Raw genomic sequence first — 19,515 nt, forward strand, 5'->3', positions numbered from 1 at the left:
CTGCGCAATTATGTATTTTCTGCACTGAATGTAATACAAACATAATAGGGGCAATTCCCCTTTAAGAGAACAGGTCAACAAACCATTACTTCCTGACTGCTGACGGAGGAGCGTGTTGGCGCCAACGGGGACCAATGAGGAGAAGGACAAAGCCTACTCCTTGTATTAGATGCGATGTTTTACAACTCTTTGTACACACTGGAGCGGAGCCGTGAGACAGCAAGATGGGGTTTTTGAGCCATGCAGTCTGTGGAAACGGCGATGCGAATTGTGTCCTCAGCTGAGAGTATTTTCTATGTTTGACTTATCACGTTAATAAATATATCGATTGAACTAGAGGATTGCTGTTTTGATTCGACATTCAAGCTCCGAGTTCTTCTACTTTTACCACCTTTAGTAGCTAGACAGTTAGCTAACATTCAAAAGTCCTCCAATAAAGATGCAAGGTTTGCTTTCTTGACTTTACTGTTCTTCTTTTAGTTTGTAAAACTAAATCAGACCAAAAGTTACAAACTTCAAACATTCTGCACATAACACATCCAAATTGCACATGAATAACTCACAGACAAATAGTCTCCAAGGCTCAAGCATCACAGACAGTTTACATGGCGTCTCTGCTCCACTTGTTGATCTCCATGCTTCGTTTACAAAGATCCTTGCAAAGCGGTGAGCGCTCACTCTGACACGCCCCCAGCAAACCAACAAACCAAGGAGCGCTCACTCTGCGCCAAAAAACATGTCCCAACTCTATAAACATAGAAATAGGCAGCACAGTGTCAGTGTAACATATGAACGTAAAATCGTATATTAAGGTACATTATGATATATTATGGGATATGAGAAATATAGTAAAGAGTAGCAGTGTAGTAATACAGTATAACATAGTGTAAGATATAACCTAATTTAACATGTAGTATAGTACAGCAATAAAACAGAATATAATATTAAATATAATATGGTATGTCATGGTATAGTATAATATATAACAATGGACAAGTGAGTGCCTCAGTTTTCGGGGGGGGGGTATTCTTATGAAGTTTTCCAAACATCATCATATTAGTTCTAAAGATGTGAACATTTCATTCACATAAATCAGGGGTTCTCAATGGGTTGTTCAGAGCGCTGGAAGCAATATTTTAGAAAGGGGGGTGTTCACGTGTCTTTGTTTGTGTGTATGGCCCGCGAGGTAATTCATAAACACACGCAAAAAAATCTACTCCAAAAAAATTTATCCAAATCTAGTCAGCAATAGAATAAAACTGACTGTTTTTCCTGGTCAGGGTCCTTGAACACAACACGAGCGGAACGTGTCATCACGTGGTCACGTCATGACAAAAAACTTATATTACTTATACAATATTAAACTGTCATTGACATCAGCGAATGCAGCATGGCGAGTGTAAAAAACAAGATAGGTGGATGCGGAATATTATTTCTTTGTAGAAGTAAAAGGCCAGTGTGCATAGTTTGTGCGGTCATGAAAAAGGCTCTTAAAAGGCTCTCATTACAGCACAAAACATGCCAAACTGGACGAGCTGAAAGGACGAGTGCGTTTGGATAAAGTTAACAAATGTGTTTTTAGACTTTTATTTTTATTTTGCTGACCAATAAATCTTAAATTACAAGTGCCGCCCCCTCAGCCGCCACTGCTCGAAAGCATTAATGTTATTCCAAGGATACACCAAGAATAAAACAAATCGGAGTGAATGTTAAAGCACTACTGCTCTGGTCGGGATTGTATAGATAATTTATACTTCATATTACCAGCTTGGTTTTCTGTGCAATCGTTGGGATTGATTATACATATATTATTATTTATAATATGAGTACTTATTTTGCAACTTAATCTGCTTTTGTTTAGTGGTGTATAGCTAAACTGCTCTAACATTTTGTTTTGTTTTAGGGAGAAGGAGACAGAGGCAGAAGCAGTGACGTGCGGTGAGGTTCATCAGATTTACAAATATATGAACCCAACTGAGTAGCTTATTCATCATTTTCTTGGCGGCATGAACATTGACTACTGGTTATTTTCTATATCTCATATCAGCATTCTTTATACACACACACACACACACACACACACACACACACACACACACACACACAGAACGTTACATTTATAGCGGCTCAGAGAGGTATTTGCTCTGCACCCTCCATAGCTTTTTAAGTCTGATGCTTTGATTAAATTTAACACAGACTGCACTATTATCAAAATAATATTTTATTTAAGGTCATGTAGTCAAATGTAGTTTTTAATTTAAATATTGGATTGTTTTCTCTTAATCAGATCCCATTTTCAATAGACTTGTGGTCTTACCTTTACTTGTAAAATCTTCCATTTTTAGCCGTCAGTTGGAGAAAGAAACTAAACTAAACGGTGCTACAGTGCACCTGACTCTGATGTTAGCTAGCAGTAGCTTGTTGGTGCTTACCGTCTCTGCATAGAAGAACAGCAGCAACACAAACCTGTGTGCTCACTTGCGCCCTCTTCAGTGCAGCAGAGTAAAGTCACTCTCACCTGGTGTTTTTTCATTGTGGTTTAATGTCACATCAGCAAGACCAAATCATACCTGTCAACATTGGATTTTTAAAATAAGGGAAATTTTCTGGCAGAGTCCGCCCATACCTTAACAGCTCTCAGCCACCCAGCCCCAACCCATGTAATGTAAATGTAAACACATAAGGGACGGGTATATACATTCAGGAAATACATGTTTATCTAAAGTATGTATTATTTGTACAGACATGTTTATAAGATTTATGTATTTTATTTATTAGTTATTATCATCAATTTATTTGATGATTGATGAGTACTGAACGTACATTATTTTTGGCGCAAAGCATTGACATCTTTCCCTCAGCTTTGGTCACTTGGTCTGCCTCTGACACAGTTCTTGTCACAAATGAAGTCATTGACAGTGTATGCTTTTGTGCCTCTTGGCGTGCTTGTGCTTGGAAGATTTTTCCGCTGTTTGCAAAGCAAAAATCTGAATGGAACACTTTACAAAAAGCATGAGTCTGCCCGACTCTGCTTTTTATAAAATAAGGTAAGGTCTCCCCCCATTTGGCTAGGTACTTGCAAAGTAAAGTTTTAACTTTTTCGGCAGGTGCAACTTTGTCTCCATCTATCTCCCGTTCACTCCATATTTTTCGTCTTCTGTGTTTTTGCTCCTGTTTTCTTCTGTGTGTTTACTAGCGGATAACGTTTTTCAGCTTATATTAAACATAATACTGCCACCTGCTTTACCGGAGGCCATTTTTTAAAATTAGGCCTATTTCTTTTTTTGATGGGTTAAAAATACGGGATAATTACTGAAAAATACAGGATAATCGGGAGGGTTGACAGGTATGGACTAAATATGTTACACACATACATTACATACATTAACTGGACTATGGAAAGTCAGGACGCATAATAAAAGTGTCTGTAAACATTATATTGGCGACATACAGAGAGATAGCAACAGGCACGCGCCAAATGCATGCGCTCAACCTAGTTTGCGAGGGGTTGCGCAATCCGAGGCTCAGCTCATCCCTGCCGCAGCTCTACAGATACTCAAGTTCAGCAATTTTGACTATAAAAATTCTCAAAATTATTGGAATCATACAGAAAATGCATTTATAGCACAGACCAGTGGATAAATATACATTTAAATTTTATTTTATTGTTATTTGTTTTTTTACTTTTCATGATGCAGTCAGGGGAGGCAGACTGCACGTCCCTGGGAAGAAGAGAGGAGAGGATGGAGAGCAGGGAGAGGATGGACAGACTCTTCTCTCTGCTGGAGAAACTTGTTGACAAATGAAATGTAAATTAATTGAAATAAATAATATATATAATGATGAATATATTGTGTATTTAATTTACATGAACTATAAATGAAAATGAATGAAAACTTAGCAAATGATTGATTAATTGATTTCGAGGTTCATGAAGAATTTATTTAGTACATATGATTTATTAATTTAGAAAAGGGATTATTTAATTAGACAATGAATGGAAATGAATGATCGAAAAATGATTGAATGATTATTATAAACAGAAAAATATTATAAGACAATGTAATATTTACAGTATATACAGATAAAGTTTGCTGCTGGACTTGAATGGGCTGCCACAATAAAGCCCCTAGTGTCTCCAGAGTGTGTATGAGATGCCCCTCCACCGTCTAAAATACATTATGCACCGGTGATAAAACATACCTTCAAATCAGATTGAAAAAAATAAAAGTATTATCTGTGGTTCCGTTCTCCGGGAAAAAATGCTAAAGTAAGCCGTCAACTTGATAACTTCTGAGAGTTGCTAGGCGACGGGAGCGGCAAAAGGTAGAGGCGTGAACAGCTGGTGACGTATCAGGAACTCCCCCGTAGACCGGACCGTCTCATTTCGTAGGCTGTGTCTCGATTCATGGGCTGCAGCCTGCGCAGGACGTAGCCTTCGCGGTCTTTGCAGGCCAGGACCTCCGTATACCGCGAAGGTTTAACCGAGTGGTCTACGAAATGAGACGGTCCGGTCTACGGGGACTTCCTTGTACGTCACCAGTTGTTCACGCCCCTACATTTAGCCGCAACTCCCTGGAGTTATCAAGCGCAGTTGATGGCTTACTTTAACATTTTCCCAGAGAACGGAACTAGAGATAATACTTTTATTTTTTTATTTTCAATCATTATTTAAGATATGCTTTATCACTGGCGATAATATATTTTAGACAGTGGAGGGGCATCTTTTACACACTCTGGAACCCCCCACATGATGCATCAGGAGACACCAGGGGCTTAAATGTTATATTGTTTTATAATATTTTTGGTTATAATAATCATTCTATAATTTTCTTTGTTCGATCATTCATTTCCATTCATTGATAGGTAATTTTATAAATTAAAGAATCCTTTTTCTAAATGAATTCATTTATAGTTCATGTAAATGAAATGCACAATATATTCATCATTATATATATTATTTATTTCAATTAATTTCCATTTAATTTGTCAACAAGTTTCTCCAGCAGAGAAAAGAGTCTGTCCATCCTCTCCCTGCTCTCCATCCTCTCCTCTCTTCTGCCTCCGTCTCCTTCTCCCTAAAACAAAACAAAATGTTAGAGCAAGTTTATTACACCACTAAACAAAAGAGATTAAGTTGCAAAATAAGTACACATATTATAAATAATAAAACATGTATATTCAATCCGAACGATTGCACTGGACTGTTTAAGTGATATTCAACTGTCAGAAAACCAAGCAGGTAATATGAAGTATACATTATCTATACAGTCGCCACAATTTATGTAAAATATAAATCAACATTTAAAACTCTTAGGTTTGAAAGTTAAGGTCTTAAAAGATCTACTTTAAAAGGCTAACTTAGGTCGGATGCCGGCAGCAAAGCAGCCGCTCCTAACAGCTGCTGAGCGGCTAGCTTAACTAGCATCAGCACTAACTTATGCTAGGTAACTTAACCGAAATTTTATGTTTTAAGGTCCTTTGATTTTATAACATTTGTATAGTTGAAACCCAATACTTACATTTAAAAGTATATCCATTTGCCGCTACTGCTGGGTCGAGGGGTGCCATTTTTCATCAGAATTTTTTTCTCTCGGGGCGCGCAATGAATCTTGGGATACCTGAGGCTGTGAAGGATACATCTGATGTATTCTGCAAATCTGGCAAAAGAAGATTGCATTTGTCGGCTGCATTTGAAGGAGTGGGACATGGGAAATGGGACACCCCTGTCGCGGCCGCTGTGACGTAATCGGTCTACAAATACAGCCTGCGCAGGCTGCAGCCCATGAATTGAGACACAGCCGGAGGACTCGGTCTCTAAAGACCGCGAAGGCTGCGTCCTCCGAAGGCTGCAGCCCCTGAATTACAGCCTTGGTGTAATGTGACAGGAGCTCACCTTGATGTTCCCCACGCGCAGGTAGAGCTCAACAGAGGTGGAGTCTGACTTGGATTCAAGCAACACGGCCTCTGTCTGAGTCTGCAACCTGCGACTCAAGAGCCACATGCGGCTCTTTAACCTCTGTAGAGGCTCCTGTAGCTTTGACAAAAGAAAAACATGGAATACATTTTTTTAAATATATATTACGTCCACTAAAAAAATGCAGCACATTCTCCTGCGTCTACGGGCGCTATTATTTTCGGAATTTAAAAACATTTGTGAGTGTTGTGAATTGTTTAAAAGCCAAATAAATGAACACCATCACCATGTGGATGGAAAGACACTGAAATGGACGTAATTAAATACAAACTGGCCTATTTTCTCCCCCTCTTTGCTCTTTTTAAGCTATTAGCCTGCAGCTATACATTTGTTTTTATTTCAAAGTGGGCTACTTCTTTTATTAATTTCATTTATATATTGTATTCTTTATTGTTTTGCGTATTTTTTATATTATATTATATTTTATTGTATTTTATTCAATAAATATGGGGAGGGGTCAAATATACCTGCATAGTTCTGTGCTTAACTTATTTCAAAGTAGGCCTAAACAAGCCAGTGTAGTTTTTCCTATGAGTTTTCAAATGAGTTTGGTGTTTTCCTTTTGTGAAAACAGTTAGAAATAACAACACAATCTAAACAGTTTCCTTTATTTTCATTCTGTAATTTCATAAATGCAACAAATATAGTATAACTATATATACAATTTATAAGCTGTGTTATCAAATACGTTTTGCGGCTCCAGACAAATCTTATTTGGTGGAAGAGACAAATGGTTCTTTTGATAGTAAAGGTCTGAGTGGACGCTGATTGAAGGAATCAACATTTTAAAGTGACTCCTGAAGACAGAAATATATTAGAACATCAGTTTTACTGCACAGCAGTTAAGGACACATTCAATCTTGCTCATAATACAGTGAGACCCATTTCAGAGTCATATATACAATATTATTGGATTATCATTATTGATGCATTAATGTGTTCACTTTAATGTTGATCCAAAATGCTGCGGCACGTGTATTGACAAGAACTAGGAAACGGGATCACTCCTGTATTAGCTGTTCTGCACTGGCTCCCGGTAATACAGAATTCTAAATCCTTATCCTGACTTACAAAGCAATTAATGGTCAGGCTCCAGCATATCTTAAAGATCTCATAGTACCTTATAAACCAACTAGAGCATTGCGCTCCCAGACTGCAGGGTTACTTGTAGTTCCTAGAATCTCTAAGAGTACAATGGGAGCCAGAGCCTTCAGCTATCAAGCTCCTCTCCAGTGGAACCAGCTTCCAGTTTGTGTTCGGGAGGCAGACACACTCTCCACATTTAAGAGCTGGCTAAAGACTTTCCTTTTTGATAAAGCTTATAGTGAGGGCTGGCTCAGGCTTGCCTTGCATCAGCCCCTAGTTATGCTGCTATAGACTTAGACTGCCGGGGGACACCTCCCTGCTCTCCTCCTTCTCTTCCTCTCTCCTCCCCTCCCTCTCTTCTTCTCCCTCTCTATCTGTATGCATAGAGAAGCCTTTTTGACATTATCCTGGATTTATCCATACTTTCTCTTTTTTGATCACAACATAACTATAATATTCTAGCTGTTAGTTTTTAGACCGATTACGCCACAGCTGCAGCGACAAGGCAGTCCCATTTCGGAGACTCCTTCAAATGCAGCCGACAATCCCGCCTTCTTTTCCCGGATTTGGAGGACACATCTGATGGATCCTTCACGGTCGCACGTATCCCAAGATTCATTGTACACCCAGATCACTGCTGCTGATTCAGGCTGTGTGCCTTTAAAAAACGCGGATATTTTTTAAGTTTCCGAACGTTGGGGATGTCGCTGTATTTATAATAATGTATTGGATTTTGACTTTTTTTCACTTTGTAGTTCTTTCCTCTCCTTTCCTCCACTCTGTCTCTGACTGGAGGTGTTCGCGAAACGGAGAGAATATGAATAACGCAAAGCAAGACACAGAAACGTGCACATAAATTAGATAAATTACATAAGCGTTTAGTTTTAGTTTTAGTTGTGATTTGGCGCTATATAGTTATATATATTTATATATATATTTTAAAAAACAGAATTTCAGGAGGAACCGTTGGGGCGCAGCACCTCAGACTTGTTCCTTTGTTGGCTGCTCATTTATTGTTGGAACACTTAAGATTGCAAATTGTTTCGCATTTCTGAGGCTGCTGTGTTTAACACCGGTTACAGTTTGAATGTCTGACCCTGATTGGCTGCAGTCTATGACACTGATTAAAGTTTGAATCTCAAACTTCTTACCGTTGCATTTGTTAAACACTCCTGAATAAAATGTCTTTGTTTGCTCCCTGGGTACATGGTGTATCAGGGCAATTGAAGGTTAAAACAACAACAAACTCTTTTTAAATAATATGATAATAATAATCAGAATAATACAAACAGAATAATAATCAACATTAAAATTCTGGGGAGACAATTAGCCTACATTTTATTTGATGGGCGTGGTAAGGGACCTGGATAATGGATAGGTTGAGAACGACTGACATACATAATACTTTTTATCAAAGTGTTTCCTCTTTGTGAACTAAAGCACCTGACAGGACAACATCTTTCATCATTTCATTGATCCAGCAGGTGTCACTGTGGGGCTGAAGTAAGAGTCATTCTGCTGCAGGGACAGTGCTGAGAGAGCTGATGTCCCCTACACTGTCTATGTTGGTGTGTCCCCTGCACTGTCTCTGTTGGTGTGTCCCCTGCACTGTCCCTGTTGGCTTGTCCCATGCACTGTCTCTGTTGGTCTGTCCCCTGCACTGTTTCTGTTGGTGTGTCCCCTGCACTGTCTCTGTTGGTCGATCCCCTGCACTGTTTCTGTTGGCGTGTCCCATGCACTGTCTCTGTTGGTCTGTCCCCTGCACTGTTTCTGTTGGTGTGTCCCCTGCACTGTCTCTGTTGGTCGGTCCCCTGCACTGTTTCTGTTGGTGTGTCCCCTGCACTGTCTCTGTTGGTGTGTCCCCTGCACTGTCCCTGTTGGCGTGTCCCATGCACTGTCTCTGTTGGTCGGTCCCCTGCACCGTTTCTGTTGGTGTGTCCCCTGCACTGTCTCTGTTGGTCGGTCCCCTGCACTGTTTCTGTTGGTGTGTCCCCTGCACTGTCTCTGTTGGTCGGTCCCCTGCACTGTTTCTGTTGGTGTGTCCCCTGCACGGTCCCTCTGGTGTGTTCCCTGCACAGTCTCTGTTGGTCTGTGAGAAGTACACATGAGGCAGAAAGAATATCAGCAGTGAATGCTAAATATCAAACCCGTCTCTAAATGATCTGCATCATTCATCAATTACCATCTCCTTTTTGTGCATTTCTTCATTTTTACCTATTGCCTTTAATTTGATTCTTAGCCAAATTGTAATGTATCCTTTGTTTTTTATTGCAGCTTGTTTATTGGTCTAAATTAGAAGTTAAAAAAACTAACAAAGAAAACATTATTTTCTGATGTGATGCCTGTTAATGCCTTAAAGCACAATAACATGTATAACCATGTCAGCAGTATGACATGCAGTAGTGGTATCAGAAGCAGCAGTAATAGCTCATTGATGGATAATATATAGCCTACCTGTTGTACGGACCAATCAAAAGCAAGGATTCAGATTATGGGCGGGCCTGTGCAGTCTGGATGGAGATACCCTGAGAGAGGGAGAAAGGATGTGGTGTGACAGCAGACAATTAGGAGACGGCTCTGTGCAGGAGAACATCTGCTCCACTCATCGGAACAGCTCGTGTCCAGCAATAAGAGCTGAAGGAGCTCCATCACCATGCCGGTGAGACGGGGCCATGTGGCCCCCCAGAACACTTTCCTGGACACCATCATCCGCAAGTTCGAGGGGCAGAGTAAGTACTTGGCTGCGTTGGGTTTAGCCAGCAACACCTGAATCTCACTGCATTATTTGATGAGTTTACGTTTATTAAATGAGGCAAACTTTTATTCGTGTTTTTTGTTTTTGTTTTTTTACCAAATTGAATATGTATACTCATTATGTTATGGGTATTCAGTTATTTAATCCATGAAATGATTTACACTCAGATTAACACAATCATTTATAAATAAACTGGCAGATTTTCCGGGAGGCCAAAATACATAACCTATAGACATGCTTGTGTAGTAACAATAATTGTAAACAGATGTCAATATATTGAACATTATGTGGAGGTGTTTGTTTTAATAACACATAGAATATGTATACACTTTATGTTTTGGGTCAAATGAATTATTTAAATACATTTACAAACAGGCAAATAATCAGCAAATAATAATGATTAGTAAACTGTTATGTTTGTCAGAGAATTAAAAAAATATATTTTTCAACAATTTGCAAAACACTTTTACCTTTCTTATAATTTTTTTTACAAACTACTACATTTTGACAATTCCTCTGTTAATGTAGGAATTATTAGTTTTTCTAATAGTCTTACATTTTCTCCTGTAAATTTATGTTGAGTGTCGAACAGCCAGATTAAAGTCATTGCTACATTAGTTACAACAGGCATTTATCCATTGCATCGTCATGTATCATCTATTAATTTCATTTAATCTGTAAAATGATTAAAACATTTAAAAGCATTTAAGCAACACAAATAAAAACTGACGCCGTGTTTTCCTACCTTGGTCTTAAAATATGTATATATATATATGTATATATATATATATATACTATATACTATATATGCATTTATTAATCATAGCACTAAGATTGCAACTGACACTGACTCAAGTGACATCACTTCAATTTCACCGACTTCATACACGAAAGGCTTTATACGTTTTCACATATTAGTCTTCAACACCTGGAGGCAGACTGACGAGTAAAATCAGTGGAGTTTCTCTTTAATGTACAGCTCTATTATACAGTAGCAAGAGAGTAAGCAATTGTTGTGACGTCACATTTCACTTAATAAGGAAGTGACATTAGGCTGGGGCAACATGGCCATCCTTTCTATGTATCATCCATGAGGTTGCTTATGTTTGCCCACCTCATGTAGGCTGTTTCTGATCTGGATCCCTATCATCTAAATATGTTCTGCATTCATGAATGATTCTCATCAGCAGATGGAGGTGACACTTAAAGGGTTTGGAAAAAGCTGAAGAACTCGGAGCTTGAATGTCGAATCAAAACAGCAATCCTCTAGTTCAATCGATATATTTATTTAACGTGATAAGTCAAACATAGAAAATACTCTCAGCTGAGGACACTTTTCACTTCGCCGTTTCCACAGACTGAACGCTCTAAAAGCCCCAGTTAACTGTCTGACGGTCCCGCTCCAAGTGTGTACAAAGGGTTGTAAACATCTCATCTAATACATGGAGTAGGCGTTGACCTTCTCCTCATTGGTCCCAGTTTGGCGCCCTCACGCTCCTCCGTCAGCAGTCAGGAAGTGATGGTTTGTTGACCTGTTACTCTTAAAGGGGAAGTGCCCCTATTATGTTTGTAATACATTCAGTGCAGAAAATACATAATAGTGCAGAAAATACATAATAGTGCAGAAACATATTCGTAGTGTCGTAATATATATTGATTGAGGTAGACAAATACATATGATAGTCTTTCCAGTGTGGATTAATACTAATCAGGATTTATTTACCTGACAATTCCCCCTTTACACACCATTTATGGTGTGTATAATCTCCAGTAAATATAAGGCACCGAGTGGTGTACAAATTCAGCATATGGTATACAAGAATACATTCACATTGCACTTGTTTTTATTCCAGTCATAAAAAGTACCTTTGGTAGAAAACATCAACTTTAATAAAGAATACCTTCTGTATAAAACATCAACTGTACTAAAGAACACCTTCAGTATAATAACAAAGAACTTCACTTTTTATTCCAGCATAAAGACAATTAGCTTCAGTATAATAAAAAACACTTCCAGTAAAAGACTGTAAATATCAGTAAACATTAACATCAGTAAAAGACTGTAAATATTAGTAAACTTTAACATCAGTAAAAGACTGTAATATCTGTATACGACTGAGAGACTGTGGCTACAATAAAAGACTGTAGCTACAATAAGTCTGTGGCTTCGGTATGGCAGCAAAAAACACTTTGTAGAGTTATTCACACGAAATTATCTTCCTGGTTTTCGTGTTCCTGCTCTATATCATAGTCTATGAGTAACTTGGTTTGCTCTTGCATAAAAAACTGACCTTTCTCAGTTTCTTTCTCTTTGCTCAGGGCAGTGGTGATCAATCTAGTGGTCAGGGTGTGGATACATGGAATGCCACAGCATCCACATAGGATTATTATGCCTATCATTATCGGTATGAACAATACCAACATCTTATACTGACCAAACCAACGCTCCAGGGAGTCTGTGAAGTAATTCTCTACCCCACTGTTTGATGCTAGCTCTTTGCTCAGTCTGTCAAGTCCTTTCAAAGCTCTGGTAAAGGATCCATCAGGAGCTGTGTTATTTGGGATGAAAGTACAACACATAGATCCAAACAATTTACAGACACCCCCTTTTTCAGCTAGCAACATGTCTAATGCAATTCTGTTCTGTTGAGTCATCAGGCTAGTCCGCCCTAACTGCTCATGCACCCCAGTTAGAGCATCTCTGGTGAAGTTCACAAATCTCTGCTGGTTGTAATAAATGTAATTAATCCAATTTACATTTTTGTTGATAGTGACCTGAGCGAAAATGGACTCCAGACCCGCAAATACTGGATTTCTAGCTTTGAATTCATTGGGCACACCTCGTGGTACTCCTATGGAGTCTATGTAAATTGTGGAGCTGAAACTTCCACCGGGAGCAGAACGTTTAACTCGACTCTTGAGAGTCTCTCCATTAGCCAGATCAGTAAGTTCTTCTGGAGTAAATGGCATTATGTAGAAAGGCATTACCAACTGCACTAATGCACAGGTACCTACCCAGTCTGCTGGTAGATTTGGATACAGGATATGTGTACCACAATACCACCATACATCAGCTCTGGCATATAACATGAATGATATAGGTGTTTCCAGGACTATCCCTTGTGGGGTGACCTCTATGGTAGAATTACACCCTTTAAAATGTCCTACTTCAGTGCCTGTACCCTTGGTTCTCTTGATGCACTCATAATCGCCCTCGTAGGCTCTGAATGGGGGTGGAATGATGTCCTTTCTAGTCACTGGATACAACAATGCTAATGATTTGCAGCCGTTTGGTTCAAGAGATGTGTACAATGCGAGCATGCACTTAATACCTGTTGGGTCTTTCCTCAGATTCAATGGGAATGGCACAGTTGCTAAACTAGGTCTAGCCGTGGCACATGCAACACAGTTTGGCTGATAATTATGTGCAGCCGAATATCTCACCCAATCCAACCATGCATTTTTCTCTTGATATCCTGTCTCCGCTGCCATTGTATCTTTAAGACTATTGACATTCAGATAAGTCACTTTCGTTCTTTTCTTTTCCAAATCAGCATGCAATATATAGGGTGTCTTCCTAGGCTCGATTACCCTTAACGTGAAGCTGAAAAGTGGGTCTTTAGGATTCTTTGATATACCTAAATAGTACAGGCCAGAATCAGTGGAATCGGGATTGAAGATCGTGATGACCACAGGGTTACAATTTGTCGGATGACCATTACCAGGCAAAGTTCTTGGATCAGGGTTAGTATTTGGTGGTTCTTTCACACCGCACTGACATGGGCTTCGTTTTATGATTCTCCATTTTTCAACCAAGCGATGGTCTAGATTAATCCATCCTCCGTTCGAGTGTGAAAATACATCGCCAAAATAACAGGGAGGTGTACATAGATACTTGGCTTTATTGGAATCACATTGTGTGCTCCATTGGAAAGCGTTAACAGACTTCATGGTGTTTACATCAAATTCAAACGAGGTGATCTTGCCTTCCTCTACTGTTACAGTAATTCCCTCTTTGTTAATATCTACGGTTTCGTCCCGTTTCATGCGTTTCATGCGTAGGTTGTTAGGGGGTGAAGTTTCATTTTGGAATTGGTTAGTTGTTAGATTATCTGGTTCTTTACGTGATTCATGCGGGTCAAACTCCCCCCATGTCAAGGGGAGTACTATAAGGACAGCAAGCAACGCTATCCCGGCTAACACCGAAGTGCTTCCCCACAGAGTGATATTCTTTTTCATTATCTTGTCTATATCGCTTAATGTTGGCTGGTTTTATCGGCTTGCTTAAACGAACCTGCACGTTGTCGTAACAGGTGTAAAGTGGGGGTAATCTAAAGACAATTTGTCCTCTGATGCTTTTTCTAGACTCACACTATATTATTCATTAGCGTTTTGTTCTGACAGGCTCAGATCTTGTCTAACTTCTGCCAGAGTGCGAGCAGGCGCCAGTGCGGGTACACAATGTGTGAGGTGGTGCCAATTAGCTCCTGTTTTACCTTTTACTCGGAGCGCGTGTGAAGTGCGTTCTATCACCTCCCACGGTCCCGTCCACCTAGGTTCAGACCACTTTCTTTTGTGGACCTTGAGCCTTACCCAATCACCTGGTCCAACAGGAGTCTCTGGTGGTTCCTCAGGTACCTCTGCTGCTGCTTGCACCTGTGTAGACAAAACGCTTATGATTTTAGTCAATTCCCTGACATATTCATCTACTTCAATTTGCCATAGATCTAAAACAGGTCCATGCCCTCCTTCTCTTGGAGGGCCAGGCATCGGTCTCCCTGTTAACAGCTCATGTGGAGACAAATGTGTTTGATTACTTTGTGAGGATCTCATGGACATGAGTGCCAAGGGTAAAGCATCTACCCATTTTAGCTTGTTACCATAACATGCTTTAGCAATTTTTCTTTTGAGTGTTTGATTTGCACGCTCTACCAGACCCTGAGATGCCGGATGGTAGACTGAGCCAAAATTGTGTGTTATGCCGAAATATTGTTCTACTTCTGCAAGCTTGTGGCTGGTAAAGTGTGTTCCATTATCTGATCTTATACAGCGTGGCACTCCATACCTTGGTATGAGTTCCTTTTGTAACCATTTGATTACAGAGTTGGCATCCTCTTTTTTACAGGGGATGGCTTCAATCCACTTGGTGAAACGATCAACCATCACCAGGATATATCTGTATCCTCTCACAACATTGTCTGCTCCCATGTCAGTATAGTCAATACATATCTCCTTAAATGGAGCATCTGGAACTGGAAACCGACCCATTGGACACTTGTATGTTCGTTTGTCATTAAAATTGTTGCAGGTGTCACACTCTGTCACAAAATTTTCCACCATCTCTTTCATGTATGGATGCCACCATTGTACCTCGACATCTCTTGTTGTTCTTAATTTTCCAACATGTGTGGGGCCATGGGCTTGTTTTATCAGCATGTGGCATAACTTAGCTGGTGCCACTAGCCTGCCATCATGTGCTCTCCACAGCCCTTCTGTATGGGCGGCACCCTTTTGAACCCATTGCGTTTGTTCATATGGACCTGCTAGTTTCTGCATTTCTTTAATGCTCTCCAAAGTCAGCTCTCCTTCTCTCTCACTGTTTAGACAAATCATTTGCTGTATGTAGCCGCCTGCTAGTTTCGCTGCCTTATCTGCTGCGTCATTGCCTTTTGCTACTGCTGTATCTGTTTTCTGATGGCCTTTGCACTTTATTACAGCAACCTGTGATGGCAGTAGTACAGCTTTTAGTAGGGCTTTTAAGGCTTCAGTATGTCTAACAGGAGTTTTGGATGAAGTCAAAAAACCTCTTCTGATCCACTGAGGTCCGTCAATGTGGACTGCTCCATGAGCATAGGCTGAGTCTGTGTATATGTTTACTCTCTTGCCTTCTCCATGTTTTAACGCTTGTGTTAACGCAACTATTTCTGCTAGTTGCGCAGAGGCTGGTTGTGGAATGATGCAAGCTTCCAATGTTATTATCTCTTTTCCATTTTGTTGCACCACAGCATAAGAAGCCACATTTCCTTCTTCTCCTTTATAGCAACAACCGTCACTATATATAGTTTGCTCTGGATCTTGAAGTGGCTCTGCTTCCAAATTTGACCTTATCTTGAGGTCTTGTTGTGAGACGAATGCACAGTCATGAGCGTCGTGGTTTTTTGAATTCAGTCCTGTTGCCATGTTAATTGTCTCTGCCACATATGTGATGTGTGGTTTAGTCAGCACTTCTTCAATTTGTATTTTCCTGACTGGTGAAAAGGTGAAAGCTTGTGAGTTTAGAAAAGCCACTACTCCATGCGTAGTGTTTACTTTGAGTGGATGGCACATCACCACGTGTGCCGTCTTCTTGATTGTCTTTGCCAATGCAGCCAAATGTCTTGCACAACCTGTTTGTCCTAGCTCCACACTGTCCAATTTTGAGCTGTGGTACATCAGTACATGTCTCTCTCCCCCTTTTTTCTGGAACAGAACACCATTTACCATCCCTTCTGTTTCAGAAACATCCAAATGAAAGTCCGCATTGTAGTCTGGGGAGCAGAGATGGGCAGCTTGTCCCAAGGCTTGCTTGGTCTTGGTGAAGGCTTCCTCGCCTTCTATGGTCCAGATAAGTTCAGCGGTGAGGTTTCTGTTTCCTGCTTCCGCAAGCATGTCTCTGAGAGGTTGGGTCAGATTGACGTACTCTGGTACATGAGTTCTGCTATAACCCGTCAGGCCGAGAAATGCTAGCATGTGTTGTACAGTCTTTGGTTTGCCATGTGACAGGATTGAGGTCCTTTGTGCATTGGTTAAGGTCAGACTGTTTGCAGAAATTAGTCTTCCTAAGAAGGTGACTGATCTTCTAGCGACTTGTGTTTTCTCCTTTTTCACCTTGTATCCTGCTCTAGCAAGTAGTGCGAGGAGATCAGCTGTAGCTTCTAGACACGACTCAGCAGTAGTACCTGCAAGCAGCAAGTCGTCAACGTACTGGATCAGAGTTACACCCTGTGGTAAGTGTAACATGGTTAAATCCTTTTTCAGCGCTTGATTGAACAACCCTGGGCTATCTTTGTACCCTTGTGGCATTCTGTTGTAGGTGTATCTCTGTCCTCTGTATGTGAATGCAAACAGGTCCTGTACTTCAGGATCCAATGGTAAACAAAAGAAAGCGTTTGCCAAGTCTATCACAGTGAAGTACTTGTGTTCAGGGTTCAGATTTTGTAGCGCCACATAGGGGTCTGGTACAGGGATGTGTTGTGAAACGGTGGCTGAATTGATTCTTCTTAGATCATGAACCATTCTCCAGCCTTTGTTGCCTGCTTTTGGGACTGGCAAAATAGGAGTGTTCCAGGTGGAGTTTGAGGGTCTGATTACTCCTGCACCTAGAAGTCCAGTGATTGTTGCTCCTATACCTTCAATCTGTTCCTTCTTGAGGTTGTATTGTGGCAACCAACATGACATCTGCCCAGGTCTCAGAGTGACTGAGACCTGATGATTAGGTACATAACCTACATCATAGTCTCCAGTAGCCCACAGATAGTGTGGTACTGTCTTTAGGGTTTCTTCGGTGTCAGGATGGTTGGTGTGTTCTCTCCCATGATCCCTTTCCAGTTCGTGTTGTTCCAAGATGCCAACATCCATACTGTGATGAGTTATTTTCCACATGGTCTCGTCGTCTGATTTCCATATGCGGGCAATGTTGGTAGGGAGCCAGTTCATTGTTCTGGCTTTTTTGACCATGGGACCTAAAGATCTTGCTTCAGCTCCTACTGCCAGTGCCAGTGTGATGTGTGGCACGGCTTCAGTCGACAGTGCATACCATTGTTGCTGTTCTGTCTTGAGAGCACAATATGCAGCCACACCCTGAGGTCCTATATAAATGTCTTTGACCATCAGTTGCTCTCTCTCTCTGTCTTTTTCTTCTTCCCAGGCTTGTTGGTATTCTTCGTCTGGTTGGCGTAGGTAGTTATAGGTGCAATGCAGAGGGTCAAGCGGAGGACCATATGGACCCAAAGTGTTGATCCAGGGTTTCCATTCCATGTAGGCCTTCTGAACTCCCGGAGCATCTTGTTCATCAGTCAACAGTCGATTCCAATACACTGTTGTTGTGGCCTCCTCCATTTCACGATTTGGGCTGGCAGCCATTACCATAATTCTTTGATCATTCTGGTAATGTCCATGCAGGGGTATTTGTCCTGGGAACTGTATGACCAACCCATCACAAGAACACAGAATTCGTGCTCCTGTCTTGACCAGCAGGTCTCTGCCCATTAGGTTTACAGGACATTTTGGGGAATATAGGAACGGATGTAGTAGGGATTGTTTACCAACTGCAGTAACCAATGGCACGGTATACTTTTGCTCTTCTGATCTTCCCGAGTATCCAACTATCCGAAGGGTTTTAGAGGAGAGAGGTGGTACTTTTCCCTTCAGGGAAGTCAGACAGGACGCTGTAGCTCCTGTGTCCACCATCAACTCCATCTTTTCTCCTTCTATTATACAGGTGACCATTGGTTCATTTTTAGCTGGAATAGCTTCACCTGCAGTTGGATCCTCTGGGCATCCTCATTGGTAGGAGCCATCCCACTGCTGGGGCGGTTCCCAAGCAGAGAGGGGCAGTTGATGGGTGTTTGGTGGGTTGCCACCTCTCCCATAACCTCTTTGTCCTCTCCCTCCTCTTCTATTATTGTTAGGGAGTCCCCTCCCACGCTGCATGTACTGTGGGGGCCCATACCGCTGAGCACTTTGATAATTTGGGCAATCTTTGAGCCAATGGCTGTGATCTCCACAACCAAAGCACCTAGTTGACTGGTCTTGTACTCTGGCTCTGTAGCGATTTCCTCCCGCTCTCCACTGTTCTCCGCGTGGCTCTGTCGGGTAGTAAGGCGGGGCACTAAACTGGGCTTCTCTATTATAGGGATGAGCCTTGAACGGCCCTGTAGGGTAATAGGGCTGAGCACTGACCTCCAGTGTAGCCTGTTGCTGCGCTTGCCCTTCTGTTCCGAATTCCACTGCAGCTGGAGAACCCATCACCATTTGTCTCTTCTCTCTCTTAAGCCTTGAAGCCTCGCTGTCTTTTTCAGCCACTTGCATCCTTAACAATCTCTTGGTAAGCGCATTCACTTCTTCGTTTTTATCTCCTTCCGTTTTCCTGTTCTTAAGGTCGTGGTGTACAAGGTATTCTCTCCATTCCTCATTAGACTTTGTGTCTAGTCCCACCACATCCTCCAGTTGTTCTCGAACTCGAGGAGGCAGGGCCTTTATCACTGCATTTCTCCATAGCATGGTGACTGCTGGGGTGGAGTCATGTCTCTCTCCAGTGCCGTCTATCCAGACGCCTTCGCTCCTTTTTAAGAAAAGATGCATGTCTTCTTCAATTCCTTTCTTCAGGCTGGACATAGCTGTCAGGCTGCGAGTGGTGGGGTAGGTGTCTCTCAGGGCAGTCCAGTAGTGATTCCTGCATGCATTGAACGACAGTTCATCATCCGCCCCACTGCATCCTGTTTTAGTGTCAATTTCCCTCGCCTTCAGACTTCCTTCCAGTCTGGCAATGACACATCTCAAATCACCCACACACACTCTGTCTCCTGCAGTATACTTTTCAAATTCCGAAATCCACTTTTGTCCTCCGCCGCTGAGGGGAGGAAGTTTGGACACCAAACCCTCCAAGTCTCGATGACTCCATGGTTGGTATATCATGTTCCCTCCTTGAGTTGTCATG

General features: G+C 41.2%; 1 protein-coding gene across 1 annotated transcript in view; it reads left to right on the plus strand.

The window, feature by feature from the left end:
- Positions 1 to 9,716: 9,716 nt before the first annotated feature.
- Positions 9,717 to 19,515, plus strand: part of LOC115022441 (potassium voltage-gated channel subfamily H member 7-like) — a 61,256-nt gene continuing 51,457 nt past the window's right edge. The window contains exon 1 of the mRNA XM_029453417.1: positions 9,717 to 9,792. Coding sequence (XP_029309277.1) covers positions 9,717 to 9,792 — 76 coding nt within the window. The remainder of the gene's footprint in view (positions 9,793 to 19,515) is intronic.

The sequence above is a fragment of the Cottoperca gobio genome, chromosome 17 (genome assembly GCF_900634415.1).
Source record: "Cottoperca gobio chromosome 17, fCotGob3.1, whole genome shotgun sequence".
Taxonomy (NCBI): domain Eukaryota; kingdom Metazoa; phylum Chordata; class Actinopteri; order Perciformes; family Bovichtidae; genus Cottoperca; species Cottoperca gobio.